This window comes from Capsicum annuum, chromosome 11 (genome assembly GCF_002878395.1).
Source record: "Capsicum annuum cultivar UCD-10X-F1 chromosome 11, UCD10Xv1.1, whole genome shotgun sequence".
NCBI classification, from domain to species: Eukaryota; Viridiplantae; Streptophyta; class Magnoliopsida; order Solanales; family Solanaceae; genus Capsicum; species Capsicum annuum.
This window is the reverse complement of record NC_061121.1, coordinates 231,304,131-231,319,916: the sequence shown is the minus strand read 5'-3', so window position 1 is coordinate 231,319,916 and position 15,786 is coordinate 231,304,131. Positions and strand designations below refer to the sequence as shown.

General features: G+C 32.5%; 2 protein-coding genes across 2 annotated transcripts; both read left to right on the top strand.

Moving 5' to 3' along the window:
* Positions 1–237: 237 nt before the first annotated feature.
* LOC107848667 (flavonoid 3',5'-hydroxylase) lies at positions 238–3,260 on the top strand. The gene is made up of 3 exons (XM_016693437.2): positions 238–674; positions 1,155–1,732; positions 2,441–3,260. The coding sequence occupies exons 1-3, from the start codon at positions 347–349 to the stop codon at positions 3,074–3,076; spliced, it is 1,542 nt and encodes a 513-aa protein (XP_016548923.2). The 5' UTR covers positions 238–346; the 3' UTR covers positions 3,077–3,260.
* Positions 3,261–11,382: 8,122 nt separating this feature from the next.
* On the top strand, positions 11,383–15,222 carry LOC107847144 (flavonoid 3',5'-hydroxylase-like). The gene is made up of 3 exons (XM_016691378.2): positions 11,383–11,704; positions 13,464–14,041; positions 14,466–15,222. The coding sequence occupies exons 1-3, from the start codon at positions 11,383–11,385 to the stop codon at positions 15,099–15,101; spliced, it is 1,536 nt and encodes a 511-aa protein (XP_016546864.2). The 3' UTR covers positions 15,102–15,222.
* Positions 15,223–15,786: the final 564 nt, after the last annotated feature.

The following is a 15,786-nucleotide window of genomic DNA, read 5'->3' as shown; positions in this document are numbered from 1 at the left end:
TGGGTAAAATATTGCTACTTTTGCTATAAGTTGTAATTTTAAAAAAGTGTTGCTATTTATTGTAATTATAATCTTAAGGATCTAGTTTCTGTAATTTTTCGCAACAACAATCATTTTAAAGGCAGCTATACAATATGTTTGAATGGTAGATGCAAAAATTCAACGTGACATTCACTTACAAATATACCTACCAAATCCCTAAGTCAATTTATTTGTTTATTTATTTTAAAACTTCTCATTCATTTTTCTACTTCACTTCATTATATATAAACACTACTTGTAAGCTTGAAAATTAATTTGTATTAAAACTATATATTATAAGCTTTATATTGCATCTTTAGTAATCATGGTGTTACTACTTGCTATCGAGTTGTGCGTAGCCGCTATAATATTTATCATAGTACATATTATTATTTCAAAATTAATAGCCATCGGACAGGGGCGGGATCGGCTTTCGCTCCCGCCAGGTCCGATGGGGTGGCCGGTGATTGGAGCGCTTCCACTTTTAGGTGGCATGCCACACGTGTCACTTGCAAAAATGGCCAAAAAATATGGACCTATTATGTATTTAAAAGTTGGCACTTGTGGTATGGTTGTTGCTTCTACTCCTAATGCAGCTAAAGCTTTCTTGAAAACACTTGATATTAATTTCTCCAATCGTCCAACTAATGCAGGTAAATATTAGTGTTTTGTAATATTCTAAACTTAATTATATGGTTTATGGTATTTGTGTATTGTATGTAGGTAAAAGCATTTGATTAAGTTTTTTGAGATTATTCATATTTCAAAATAATGGTCAAGTTATCCATGTGACACCCATATGCTAGGGGTTCGAGCCGTGAAATCAACCCTGATACTCCACGCACATCAATGTAGGATTTAGGAATCCTACTTCACATCCTCCTGACATGCGGTCCTTTTTCGAATGCTGTATGAATGCATGATGTAACGTGTACCGATCGACTGCACTTTTATGAACCTAATTGAATATTATACATATAGAACTTTTATATATCAAGAAAAAGAGACTTTAAACATTTTGCACATGTAAGTTCCCATTTTGTTTGTCATTTGGTATCAAGTGAATTGAAGAAAAATTTCTCTCTCAAAATCTTCTCACAATCTAGTGTAATTTTGTTGATTTTCTAAATTAGGTGCCACACATTTGGCCTACAATGCCCAAGACATGGTTTTTGCACCCTATGGACCACGTTGGAAGTTGTTAAGAAAATTGAGCAACTTACACATGCTAGGTGGTAAAGCCTTAGAAGATTGGGCTAATGTTCGTGCCAATGAGCTAGGCCACATGCTAAAATCGATGTTCGACGCGAGCCGGGAGGGCGAGCGCGTTGTGGTGGCGGATATGTTGACATTCGCGATGGCGAACATGATAGGTCAGGTGATATTAAGTAAGAGAGTGTTCGCGGAAAAAGGGGAAGAGGTGAACGAATTTAAGAACATGGTCGTGGAACTGATGACTACAGCGGGATATTTTAATATTGGAGATTTTATTCCTCAACTAGCTTGGATGGATTTACAAGGAATTGAAAGAGGGATGAAAAAATTACACAAAAAATTTGATGATTTATTGACAAAAATGTTTGATGAACATAAAGCAACTAGCAACATTGAAAGAAAAGGAAAACCTGATTTTCTTGATATTGTTATGGCAAATAGGGACAATTCTGAAGGTGAAAGGCTCAACACAGCCAATATCAAAGCACTTTTGCTGGTATGTATCTCTAAATATTTCACTCTCTGTTCACTTTTACTGGTCACTGTTTCGCTTCCCGAGGTCAACTTGCCTAAAGTTATGGTCGAAACTATATAAAAAATGCTACAAGATGCAATCTATCTCATATTAATCTGATGAAAAAATACATTTTAAAATGTTGGTCAAAATTTGAGTAGTTTAGCCTCGAGAAGCAAAAAAGTGGTAAGTAAAAGTGAACAGAGGGAGTAGTAATTTCTATGTCATCAAGATTTACTTAAAACGTATGTTGTTCGGACTCTTAAAAATATTAGTCGATGTTTGTTGGGTCGTTAAAAAATACTTAGTATATTTGTAAAGAATCCAACACATGTGATGCAATGTTTTTAAAGAGTCCGAGTGACATATAGTTTGAGACAAACTTAATCGGAAATTAATAGGTTAAAATAGTATATATACAAAATATCACTAGCTTTTTCCTATGTTGCCAACTATCTTAAACTATTATTGCGCTCGATCTTTTAAATATACACTATTAACTAAAGGATCTGACAATATTTTAAAGAGTTTCTTTTGCACAAGTTCATTCACTACAAAAAAAAAAAAAAAAAGGAATTAGATGGACAATATAATTATGCCATAAATGGAAGGATTTATAGTTTTATACTAACTACATTTATTTTTCCTTTTTAATTAACATTCTGACCTTTTTTTTCTTTTTTTTTTCAGAATTTGTTTACTGCTGGTACAGACACTTCATCTAGCGCAATAGAATGGGCACTTGCAGAAATGATGAAAAATTCAACAATTTTGAAAAAAGCACAACAAGAAACGGACCAAATTATTGGAAAAAATAGACGTTTAATTGAATCTGATATTCCAAATCTACCTTATTTACGTGCAATTTGCAAAGAAACATTTCGAAAACACCCTTCAACACCATTAAATCTCCCTAGGGTATCGAACGAGCCATGTATGGTCGACGGTTACTACATACCGAAAAACACTAGGCTTAGCGTCAACATATGGGCGATTGGACGAGACCCTAATGTGTGGGAGAATCCGCTCGAGTTTGACCCCAAGAGGTTCATGAGCGGGAAAAACGCGAAGATTGACCCTCGAGGGAATGATTTTGAGTTGATTCCGTTTGGTGCTGGACGAAGGATTTGCGCGGGGACAAGGATGGGAATAGTGATGGTGGAATATATATTGGGAACTTTGGTTCATTCATTTGATTGGAAATTACCAAATGATGTTATGGAGATTAATATGGACGAATCTTTTGGATTAGCTTTGCAAAAGGCTGTCCCTCTCGAAGCTATGGTTACTCCGAGGCTACCTTTGGATGTTTACTATGCAAATTGAAACTTTATTTGGTTTCAATTATTACGAGTCTTTCTGACCACCTATAGTGCAGTTTACCTACTAAAGACCGTATCGTGAGTAACTTTAAGTGTTAGCTACATATAAAAATAATGCTATATCTTGAAAATGGGTCTTTTTTGTAATTTACTTGGCTATCTTCTAATAAATTCTTGTGCTTGTGGAAGTCCAATTTTTTCTTGATCATATTTGAATTATAGTATTATTGGGCCAATATTCTGGCCCACATATCTTGCTATGGCCCAATAGGATACACCTTTTAGTAATATTGGGCCACACATTCTGGCCCACAATCTATAGTAAATCCCTAAATCTTTAAGTGATATTACATTTTATCCCAACTATTTGGTTAATTACTTGTTATCCCGATTTTGGAAATTGTGATACATATGATATAAGGTGATACATATAGAAAATTGATACATTTAAAACTGACTAGATATTTATTTAAGGAAGTAACAAATTCTCTTTTATTCAGTGGAGTAAATCACTCACAATCAGTTACACAATGAATTAATTAGATTCACAAAATCAATAATACCTCCAATCAACTTTCAAATTTCAAACAAGGAGATAATATCTGGAACAACTATATTACTCCTTTTCTCTTCCTAGACATGGATAATTGTTTTTTTCTTAGGCAGCTTCCACCTGATGATTAGCTTTTGTCTGACCTTAGCTATTTGTTCAACGGAAAAAGACATCGTTTCCACCCCAAACTATAGTCGAAAATTCGAATCCACATCTAAACTATATAAGTGACCTATTATACACCCTAACTATAAAAAAATGATACTTTTTACACCCTGTCAGACATTATACCACTTGCATGTGGTGTGGTATTTTACACGCGCTGTCACGTCAGCATAATTCAAAAAAATAAGAAAAAAGGAATCGTTTCCACCCCAAACTATAGTCGAAAAGTCGAATCCAAACCTAAACTATATAAGTGACCTATTACACACCTTAACTATAAAAAAGTGATACTTTTTACACCCTGTCAAGCATTACACCACTTGTGTGGTGTTTTACACGCGCTGCCATGTCAGCACCACGTTGGCATAATTAGAAAAAATAATAAATTTATTATTTTCATAATTTTTTCATTTTTTTTTAATTTATTTTTTTTCCTTCTTCTTCAATGTCTAAAACCTCCATTGTTGTCAATGTCCAAAACCTCCATTACCTCTACTACACCATATTCATCACCATAAACTTTATCCCACCAACAAAATTACCATAACAATTAATTTCTTCTAACATTGTTCTTCATTCGTAACCCATCGTCTTTTCTTAAAAAAAAAATAAAAAAAATTCTCAACTATAATGGTCATTATTGTTTCAAAAAATGACCACTCGATTGTTGGCCTCTGTGTTTTAAATGGTAATGGCCAACACATTTTCATACTTTTTCTATTTGTTTTCAGCTATAATTAAAAAAAAAACTAATATGATAGCAAGCTATATTTTTGGATGGATTAATAATTAACAGACAGAGAAGAGAAAGTCGACGATGAATCCGACTTTTTCTACGAGAACTCACTGAAAAACATCCTTGCTACAAAATTTTATATTTTTTTTATAAAATTTGATTTGCCCGTTTAAACATCAAGTACAATTTGATTTTGTTCATTGTGAAATTTACATTGATTCGATGAAGGTAGAGGATGAATTGTGTTATTTGGGGATGAGGTTGAAATTTGAAGGTGGGGTGATGAAGAAACTGTGTTGGTTAGGGTGGGGGTGATGAAGAAGAAGATGGTTTGGGGTTGGGGGTGGAGTGTCGGATGCTGGGGGTTAGGGGAGGAGTGTATTAAATTTTTTAATTTTTTTTTTGCATTAATTTTTAATTTAAACGCGTCAATTTTTATTTAAATAATTATGTATTTTTCACGTCAGATCTAGGGAGTAAAAAGTATCATTTTCTTATAGTTAAGGTGTGTAATAGGTCACTTATATAGTTTAGGTGTGGATTCGACTTTTCGACTATAGTTTGGGGTGGAAACGATGTCTTTTCCCTTAATGTTTTTAGCCATTTACTTTTGTTATTTAATAGGCTGGACGCGCCTAAAATAAGTGTAACATACGCGCCTTAGAATGGGGTCACAGGGAGGTAATAATATCACTTTTATATAGTTAAGGTGTGTAATAGGTCACTTATATAGTTTAGGTGTGTCTTCGACTTTTCTTATATAGTATGGGGTGGAAATGATGCCTTTTCCCTTTGTTCAACTCCCACTGGATTTCACTCTTTTGGTTATGTTCGTTTTGTTTTTGACAGGCAACGCATGATAGTCCTGATGATTCAAACAATGGATCGGCGCTGGTTCACCGAAATAGCGAGATTCGGTGATAGGATCGCTGCTCCATTCTCCTCTGATGTGAATGAAATGTATCACCCATTAATTGCATATGAATCACCTAATAATAGAAATAATAACTGTATCTAGCGTATGAATCACCATAATACCATATGTATCATCCATTAATATCATATGTATCAACCATTAAAACCATATCTATCGTATGAATCACCATAATACTCATATAATGATATCGTATGTATCACCCATTAATATAATATGTATCAACCATTAAAACCATATCTATCGTATATATGAATCACCATAATACTCATATAATGATATCATATTTATCATTCATATGAATCACTATTAAAGAATAAACATGTATGAATAACTAAATAAATTTATATATGTATCAATATATTTTAAAAAAATAAAAATTGAAAGAGATTTTAGGGGAGGAAATTATGAAAAAAAAAAATAGTTGCATTCATTAATGGATGAGAGCAAATCGGGAAGAAAGATATTTTAATTGATTATAATTTGGGAGATTTTAGGAAAGATAATCTTTGAAAAAAAAAATATCTTGCATGAGTTAATGGTGGAGTAAAAATAGGATGTGGGGGTTTGTTGATATGTATCAAGAGTAAAGTGTAAAATCGAGATTTTATGTAAATTTTAAAAAGGTAAGGGATATTGGGTAATATAATCTCTTAGGTTTGAGATTTATGTAATTTAACCATCTATTGTAAGGCCCAAATAGATGGATAACCTATGCATTACCTAGATATAATTAGACACCTCTTAAGTTAATATGAGATAATTTTTGGCCTCATATTATATGTTCGTAATAATGAAATATATGCTTATATTGTTATAAATGTATTTACATTATAGTGAATATCTATCAAGATCTAGTTGATATCTACCATGATTCGAAGTATCTGTTTTTTCGTCAGAAATTAGGAGTATTTTTCCTATCAATAGAAGAGCTTAAATTGATCACTCAAGAGAAATAAGAATTACTCTCTATTCTCTCTATTCTTGTTCTTCTTTACTTTATATTTTATAACACATTATTAGCACGAGACTTTGCTGTCTCAAATTTGAAAGCTAAGGTATTATTTTATTTCTCTCTGTCATCTCAAATTTGAAGGCTAATGTATTGTTTTATTTCTTTTCATATGACTAATAATCTTACAAAACTTGAGTTAGTTGCCTCGAGCAAGAACTACCTCTCATTGGTGTTGGATGCTGAAATCCACTTAGATGCTATAGGTCTTGGAAACTCCATAAAGAAAGAAAATACAACATCTAATCAAAATCGTGCTAAGGCTATAATTTTCTTGCGTCATCATCTTGATGAAATTCTGAAAATTGAATACGTTACTATTAAAGATCCACGTGTTTTGTGGAATAGCCTAAGAGAAAGATTTGACCAATTGAAGATGGCCATCCTACCAAAAGCATGATATGAATGCATGCACCATGAAAATAAGATGTTGGGTTCAAGCCCCATCGATTTATATCTAAGAAGTCTTTATATGGATAAGATATTGAGTTTGAATCTCAATACACCATATTGATATATTATGATGGCTAAGGCAAAATAATATGTTTTTGATGAAAAGTCAAGAAATTTGTCCATTGAATATGCTCCATTCCATGAAGTGAATGTGGTAGCAATATATGACAGATCTGGAATATGACAAACTAGACCTATAGTAACAGTTAGAAAATGGTTGTCATAGCGTGCATTTTGCAACAGTTCCTAATGAGACTTTTTAAATAAACTGTTGCAAAATAGCTAGGCAATTAAACTTTTGTTTTGAAGGTGCAAACTAGTATGTGTACTATTAATTTTAGTTAAAAGTGAATGTGATAGCAGTATATGATACATGGCTCGATTTGCTCCTGAAGTAGCAATATCATGAAAGAGGTTATAAGCTATCAGAATTTCATAGGCTTAAGTCATGATTATATTCCATTCCTGGAGAATGAGAAAATTATTAATGCAAACTTGTACTTGATTGTGATGGTATCACAACTCAGCTCCGAATAAGGCATAATAACTGAGAAGAGTTATTTCAAAATCTACTTCTAAAGTAGTAAATCTGAAATTTACTAAAGAAAAAAGTGCATGTCATGGTAAACTTGGAGTTTACTAGTATGAAAGTTCATAAGTTGACATGTAACGATTACGACGTCTTAAAGATGTGTATTTTAAGTATTAAACATATATTGAAGAATTAAAAAATTCTTCATTTCTTTTAATGTTGCTTGTTCTCATAATAAGTTGGTTGGACCAACTAATTTGGGGATTGGATGCCTCAAAATCTGAAAAGTATAAAAGGTGAATATGGGCCCGTTCACCAGTCATGTGATCTATTAAGATGCATTGATATAAGATGATCACTTGAACGTTCATTGTCAACCTATAGTTTGACATTCATAAAGTTGCTTATTCAATAAAATTGAGATAAGAGCATAATTTTCAGATTGTATAATCAAGATAATTTATCTTGATGACGATGGTTTGACATTGAATGCCTTCGATAAATAGCTAAACCATTGCTAATGAGAACAAAACTCTATATGTTGGTCTGAAATATGATATACAATAACATTTGTATGCATTAGAACAATAAATTATGATTATTTCTTCCCCCCCCCCCCCCCCCCCAATTGGTTCAAGGTTAGGAACCAACTATTTCATATAATAGTTTTAATGTGCGGTATACGATTAATGAATATACCGTGATGCACAAAGATGAATTCCTCAAATAAAATGGAGAATGTTTGTTAGTTTTCATAACATAAGGGGGAGATTATAAGAGGCTATAAAGTGCGTTAGGAATTATCATCAGATCCTCATTCAAAAGATAATTCAAGTTAAATGTCGAAAGCATTTCATATTTAAGCTGCAAGTGCTCCTGTTTTGTGTTCCTAAAGGACAAAATCTATGCATGCGTGAAATGTGGTAGACTAATTGGTTCCAAATGAAATAATCCTTGAAAAGAATAAGAAGCAAATAATTATAATAAGAAGGCAATGTGCTGTTAAAGAGCCAATGACATAACATTTCACGAAACCTTATGAGAGGTTTAGGTATCTAAAAATAACGAAGTGATGAGATCTCAAAATGTTATGTCACATTGTGAATCGATATAAAATGATACATTATTGATGATATCTTTGATACAATATTGGCGCACTATTGTGAAAGATTACGAGGATCCGAATTCTACATTTATTTAAGCATGCTGACTTAGAAATATTATCAAGTGACATGAAAGGATGCATCTTGGTAAGTATAAAACTTATTTGATCTGCAGTCCACACACTTAAAGATATCACACATGATATGTTGAATATTGTCACTTAACAAAATTTACATGAAAACTTGTTTAAGGATTCAAAATATTTGAAGCATATAAGAGTTTCTAGGAAACTTATTTATAATCCTTATATTGCATAAGTTTATAACTTGAAAATTATTGAAACTCTTAGAGAGTTTTCAAAAGCAATAGATTATTTCTTGAACTGAGAAATATACCAATTTGGATTGGTTATGAAGTATCATATCTTAGTGCAATTGGTGTACTCATGTATCTTGCAAATACTACAAGGCCTGATATAGCCTTTTTAGTCAATTTGTTAGCAATGTATAGTTCTGCTCCTACTACGAATATCGAAATGAGATCAAACATCTGATCCTATGTTATTCAAAGATTGCAATCCCAGTCTTGTTGGTTATGCTAATGTTGGGTACTTATCTGACCCGTATAAAACTTGATCTCAAATAAGCTATATGTTCACATGTGGGAATATTGTCATATCTTGAAGATATACAAAGCAGTCTATCTAGCCACTTCATCGAACCATGCAAAAATAATAGCTATTCATGAAGCAAGCCAAGAATGAGTATGATTGAGATTCATGATACATCTCATTCAAGAAAAATATAGTTTGAAATGTGACAAAGTACCCACAATTTTATATGAAGCTAATGCAGCAAGCATAACACATCTTAATGGAGAATTCATAAAAGGAGATTGAACGAAGCACACTTCATCAAAAATTTTCTATATACATGAGCTACAAAAAGAATGATGATAGTAACGTGCAACAAATTCATTCAAGTGACAATGTGACTGATTTATTCACCAAGTCTCTTTCAACTATAACTTTCAAGAAGATGGTGCACAAGATCGAGATGTAAAAGTCATTGATGTTCTTATCAGGGGAGCAAATACACGTTGTACTCTTTTTTCCTTTCAAGGTTTTGTCCCGCTGGATTTTCCTTGTAAGGTTTTTAATGAGGCAGCCGAAATGCATATTATTAGAGATGTGTACTCTTTTTCCTTTTCTAGATTTTTTTTCCATCAAATTTTTTCTAGTAAGGTTTTAACGAGTCACATTATGAATCAACTAGACATTCAAGGGGGAGTGTTATAAATGTATTTAATTATGGTGAATGTCTATCAAGATCTAGTTGATATCTATTAAGATTCAAAGTATCAGTCTTTTAGTCAGAAACTAGGAGTATTTTCCCTTGTAAATAGAAGAGCTTAAATGATCAAATAACATATATGATAATCTGACTAAGAAGGTATTAATTATCGATACAAATTACTAATTTGTGCCCTTTTTGAGTTTAATTACTATGCATTTAGTCTTCGAGGGTAGAATAGTTAGTCCTTCTGATAAAAGATCAAACGTTTATTTACTACATGACTCGCTATAAAAAGAAAATTCTTTCGCTAAGATGTGATTCTTTCGAGCTAGAAATAGGTAGACATTTCGAATATGTTAAATAAAGTTACCTCTTTTATCGTTATTTCCATGTAAGCCTATTTCATGGAAATATCTTCTTAGAGATATTTTTTTTGGTAACTAAGAGGCTAATCAATGTAGATGTAATAGCTTGACATTCGACTTAATTGTATTAGTTATTTAATTAATAAGGGATATTGAGCCGTTACAAAATTAAAAATATAGTTAATAGGAGAAATAAAAAGTAAATGCCAAATAAATGAGGGGGAAAAGTCACTTTAGTTTTTGTTGTTGTGAAAGAATAAAGAAAGAATGAAGAGAGTGGGATCTCTAAAATTAAATAAATGTTAATAATGAAAAAAGCTATATTATTACTTCCTTCGTCCATCTTTACTTATTCATTATTGACTTGACACACATTTAAAGAAACAAGAAATAATAACAGTAATTTTATCATATCACTTTTTAAATATTATAAATTTAATGTTTTGAAAAATGCATTTATAATGAATACTATTTAATAGCAAGGGATCAATAGTCCCAAGTGATAAAATATCCATTTTTCAAATTGGACAAGTATCATTGAATACCTATTTTATTGTACTACTATACACCTAAAGATGAACGGAGGAAGCTAAGTACATTTTTTTCTTGAATGTTTTTAGGATAAAACGGAGAAATTCAAAATGAAAAAAGAAGAAGATAAATTGGGTTGATGCCCCAAATTCAATCAGTGCAACATAATTTGAAATAGAAAAACTAAATGCATTTCTAATAATTAAAAAGACATAATGTATGTATTTGCAAATTACGTTAAAATACTATAAATCACAGTTATTAATAACTTGATATACTTAAAATAATTGAGGTTAAATAGTTTTGAACTTCGAAATTTTATTTATGTTTCAAAAATTAAAATCGAAAACATATATTGAAATCGTGCCGGCATGACCTCCTATATCTAGAGCTTTAACTAATAGCCACAACTACTTTAAAGGCAACTTTGAATGTCACATGCAAAAGTTCAACATGATAGTCACAAATTAAAAACCTACCAATCCCTAAGTCATTTTTAAAATAATTTTAGTACAACTTCTTCTAGCATAAAATATAATTTATATATATATATATATATACACACACACACAAAAACAATTGTGAGCTTCAAAATTATTAAATCTTCATTATCTTATTTTTTTTTTTATCATGGTGTTACTTACTAGTGTGTTGTGTGCAGCAACTATAATATGTATCATAGTATATATTACTATTTCAAAAATAGCCACTAGCCGGGGGCAGCCGCGGCAGCGGCTCCCCCCGGGTCCCATGGGGTGGCCGGTGATCGGAGCACTTCCACTTTTAGGTGGCATGCCACATGTGTCACTTGCAAAAATGGCCAAAAAATATGGACCTATTATGTATTTAAAAGTTGGAACGTATGGTATGGTTGTTGCTTCTACTCCTAGTGCTGCTAAAGCTTTCTTGAAACTACATGATAGCAATTTCTCCAATCGTCCACCTAGTGCAGGTAAATTAGTAATTTTTTATATTCTAAACTTTTATTATATGGTTAAAAGTAATTGAGCGTCAATTTCATCATAGCTATGAAATATGAGTACTTTAGTAAACATGCTAGCTTTATGCATGAATAAGTATGATTTATGTACGATTTGATTATATGGTATGAAATGTTTTGGGGGTAGTTTTTAGCATCGAGAGAACAAGGGTTCAAAATAAACTCAAGTTTCATAACTACATGCCACCGTAGGTTATATGTTTGCTCAAGAGGCACGATTCGGGATTCTTATGTTTATAGTTGTGACTTTGACCGATTAGGACTACCTTTTTTGTATTGGTGCATGACACTAGACTCCACGATGCTCACATGGTTTATGTAGATTATAAGAAACTCTCATCTAAGAGATTTAACTTTACTTTTATAGTTTTCATGATACGATCCTTATACGTTCCTATATGATATGATATTGACATGGCTTGTCTTCAGAAAAGTCCCCACTTTAGTTTTAAAACTATCTTACCTTCAGTTGATCTGAATTTCATGAAACCTACAGATTTGACACTTCTTTTAATTCATGTTAAGATTATGTCTTTATGTTATTTGGTTTAATACCTACATACTCCGTATATTCAAACATATTGATTGCATACTTCTTTTGCATGCATACATTTTTCATGCAATGTAGATTCAGACGTTCACTCTTACGCATGTAACTAGTTGTCCATCAGCTCAGACTCCAATAGTGGTGAGTCCTCATTATTCGAGAACTTAACTTAGTTGTTCCTTTCTTTTTTTTAATTTGTTTTAAGGTTAGCCAGGGGCCTTGTCCCGAAAGAATATGTTATCCCGTTTTAGAGGCTTTTAGATACTAGAGTATGATCTGTGTTGGCCCTTCAGGCTTAGTATTTTGTTTCCTTGAACTTGCAGTTGAGTTTCAAACCTTATAAGTTATGCTTTCAGTTTCAGCTCCCGCTTTATAGTATTCTATATGCTTAGATATGCTATGCCAAGGATTAGCTTGGGACTACTTGCTTGTGATTCTAAACATCGTGTCTTGACTAGGGGTAGACTCGGATCATGACAATGCAATAGCTGTTTTGCTCGATGCATGCCGCCTATCTTCCTATATATGTTGCATCCTTGCAATCTAGGGTGGGAAAGGACTTTTGTAAGGAAACTAAGTAAGCGTTTGACCATGAAATCTAGTATCACGAGTAAACCATGGACTTGATTCACGATTTGAGTAACACATGAATCTGGTTCACGGCTTGTCAGTCATCAAAACTACATATTTCACACCATATATGGTTTGTGGTATTTGTTTGTTCTAGTAAGTATAAGCATTAATGATTATTAAATTTTTATATTATTCCTATTTTATAATAATAGTAAGATTGTCTCTCAGTCTAATCTATAAGTTAGGAGTTCGAGTCATGAAATCAGCTATTAATGCTTGTGTTACCTAGGAAGCCTACATCACACCATCTTGTGGTGCAACCCTTTTTCCGAACCCTGTATGAATGCAGGACGATGCTTCATGCACGGGCCGACTACCCTTTTATTGTCCATATTTAATTTTAGGGTAATGACATATGCAACTTTTCAACACACAACGAGTTTATATTATCTGAACCTAATACTGTATATGTTTTTATACAAATGTTCTATGTATGAAAAGCACTTAGATTTCGATAAGTATTAGATCTAGCTCCATATTTTTTAAAAAACCTTCTAACAATCTAGTGTACTTGTTGATTCTCTAAATTAGGTGCCACACACTTGGCCTATAATGCCCAAGACATGGTTTTTTCACCCTATGGACCACGTTGGAAGTTGCTAAGGAAATTGAGTAATTTACACTTGCTAGGTGCAAAAGCCTTAGAAGATTGGGCAAATGTCCGTGCCAATGAGCTAGGCCACATGCTAAAATCGATGCTCGGCGCAAGCCGGGAGGGCGAGCGCATGGTGGTGAAGGACATGTTGACATTCGCGATCGCGAACATGATTGGTCAAGTGGTATTAAGTAAGAGAGTGTTCGCGGAAAAAGGGGCAGAGGTTAACGAATTTAAGAACATGGCCGTGGAACTGATGACGATTACAGGGTATGTTAATATTGGCGATTTTATACCTAAATTAGCCTGGTTGGATTTACAAGGGATTGAAAGAAAAATGAAAAGTTTGCACAAAAAATTTGATGATTTATTTACAAAAATGTTTGATGAACATAAAGCAACTAGTAATATTGAAAGAAAAGGGAAACCTGATTTTCTTGATATTGTTATGGCAAATATGGATAATTCAGAAGGAGAAAGGCTTAGTATAACCAACATCAAAGCACTTTTACTGGTATGTATCTTCTAAATATTACTTAATTAATGCCATTTATATTTACTTTGAAGCATATGTTGTTTGAACTCTTCAAAATTATTGTAATAGGTGCGTGTCGGATTCTCTAGAATTAAATTATTTTGGAGAATTTGACACCAACGCGATAACAATTTTGGAGAGTTCAAACAACATAGTTTGGAAACAATCATAATTGAAAAATTGGTGAAAAATATGTTACTCGAACTTTTTAAAAATTCTATCCAGTGTTTGTTGGATTCTCCAAAAGTTGTACATTTTTGGAGGATCTAACACGAGTACGACCATATTCTCGGAACAATATAAACCAAGTGTGTGTTTCATAGTAATTTTTTCTTATCAGATCTTTCAAAAATACACTATCACTATTCTGATGGATTTTTCTTTTGACAAAATTTTATTGCAGAATTTGTTCAATGCCAGTATAGACACTTCATCTAGTACAATAGAATGGGCACTTTCAGAAATGATAAAAAATCCCAAAATTCTCAAAAAATCACAACAAGAAATGGACCAAATTATTGGAAAAAATAGACGTTTAATTGAATCTGATATTCCAAATCTACCTTATTTACGTGCAATTTGCAAAGAAGCATTTCGAAAACACCCTTCAACACCATTAAATCTCCCTAGGGTATCGAACGAGCCATGCACGGTCGACGGTTACTACATACTGAAAAACACCAGGCTCAGCGTCAACATATGGGCGATTGGACGAGACCCTGATGTGTGGGAGAATCCACTCGAGTTTGACCCCGAGAGGTTCCTGAGCGGAAAAAACGCAAAGATTGACCTTCAAGGAAATGGTTTTGAGTTGATTCCATTTGGTGCTGGACGAAGAATTTGCCCGGGGACAAGATTGGGAATAGTGATGGTGGAATATATATTGGGAACTTTGGTTCATTCATTTGATTGGAAATTACCAAATGATATTATGGAGATTAATATGGAGGAATCTTTTGGATTAGCTTTGCAAAAGGCTGTCCCTCTCGAAGCCATGGTTACTCCGAGGCTACCTTTGGACGTTTATTATGCAAATTAAAAACTTATTTGAATAATAATGGTTATTTGTCTAGCGAGTATTCTTAATTATCTAGAGTGCAACCTGGCTGCTGAAGACCGTAATATAGTCTCAACTGTTTGTAATATATAAAAATATTGATAGTGCCATAAGAAGGGGTTTGTTTTGTAATTTGTTTGAACTTTTCTAATTAGTTCTTATGTTTGTGGAAAATTATCTTGATATTGTTCTTCTGATTTAATTGTTTTTTCATATCGATTGGTACTTTGTTCATCCATCTGAAACAAAAACTAAAAAGAAAAAAATTAAAAAATTGGAAGTTTTTACATGGAATTCCATAATATTTTGAAGATCTTTTCTTATAATTAATATAAATGGAGGGCATAGGTTAGAATATTAATTCAATTTCAAGGGTGTTATAAAAGTCCATTAGGATAAATAATTGTAATTTTGATAATTACTATGTTTACTATAAGAATAAGAGTACACATTGTGCACAACTACTTTATATATGAGAAATAAAACTCTTAGAAAACCATGCTATTTTCTCTTTCAATCAAAATTAGGATTTGGACTGTGATATAAGATATTGATTGAACTTATTATTATAAGTTATAACATAGACTGTGATATAAATGTGTTATGATAATTAGTTTAGATTAATGTGTATTTCTTTTCGAATTATTTTTTTGGGTGTTCAAGACTG

Excerpts from the sequence above, each read along its gene's own strand:
- LOC107848667 (XM_016693437.2), top strand. The coding sequence starts at position 347 with ATGGTGTTACTACTTGCTATCGAGTTGTGCGTAGCCGCTATAATATTT. Across the intron at positions 675-1,154 it reads CAATCGTCCAACTAATGCAG|GTGCCACACATTTGGCCTAC; the intron begins GTAAATATTAGT and ends TTTCTAAATTAG. Across the intron at positions 1,733-2,440 it reads ATATCAAAGCACTTTTGCTG|AATTTGTTTACTGCTGGTAC; the intron begins GTATGTATCTCT and ends TTTTTTTTTCAG.
- LOC107847144 (XM_016691378.2), top strand. The coding sequence starts at position 11,383 with ATGGTGTTACTTACTAGTGTGTTGTGTGCAGCAACTATAATATGTATC. Across the intron at positions 11,705-13,463 it reads CAATCGTCCACCTAGTGCAG|GTGCCACACACTTGGCCTAT; the intron begins GTAAATTAGTAA and ends TCTCTAAATTAG. Across the intron at positions 14,042-14,465 it reads ACATCAAAGCACTTTTACTG|AATTTGTTCAATGCCAGTAT; the intron begins GTATGTATCTTC and ends ATTTTATTGCAG.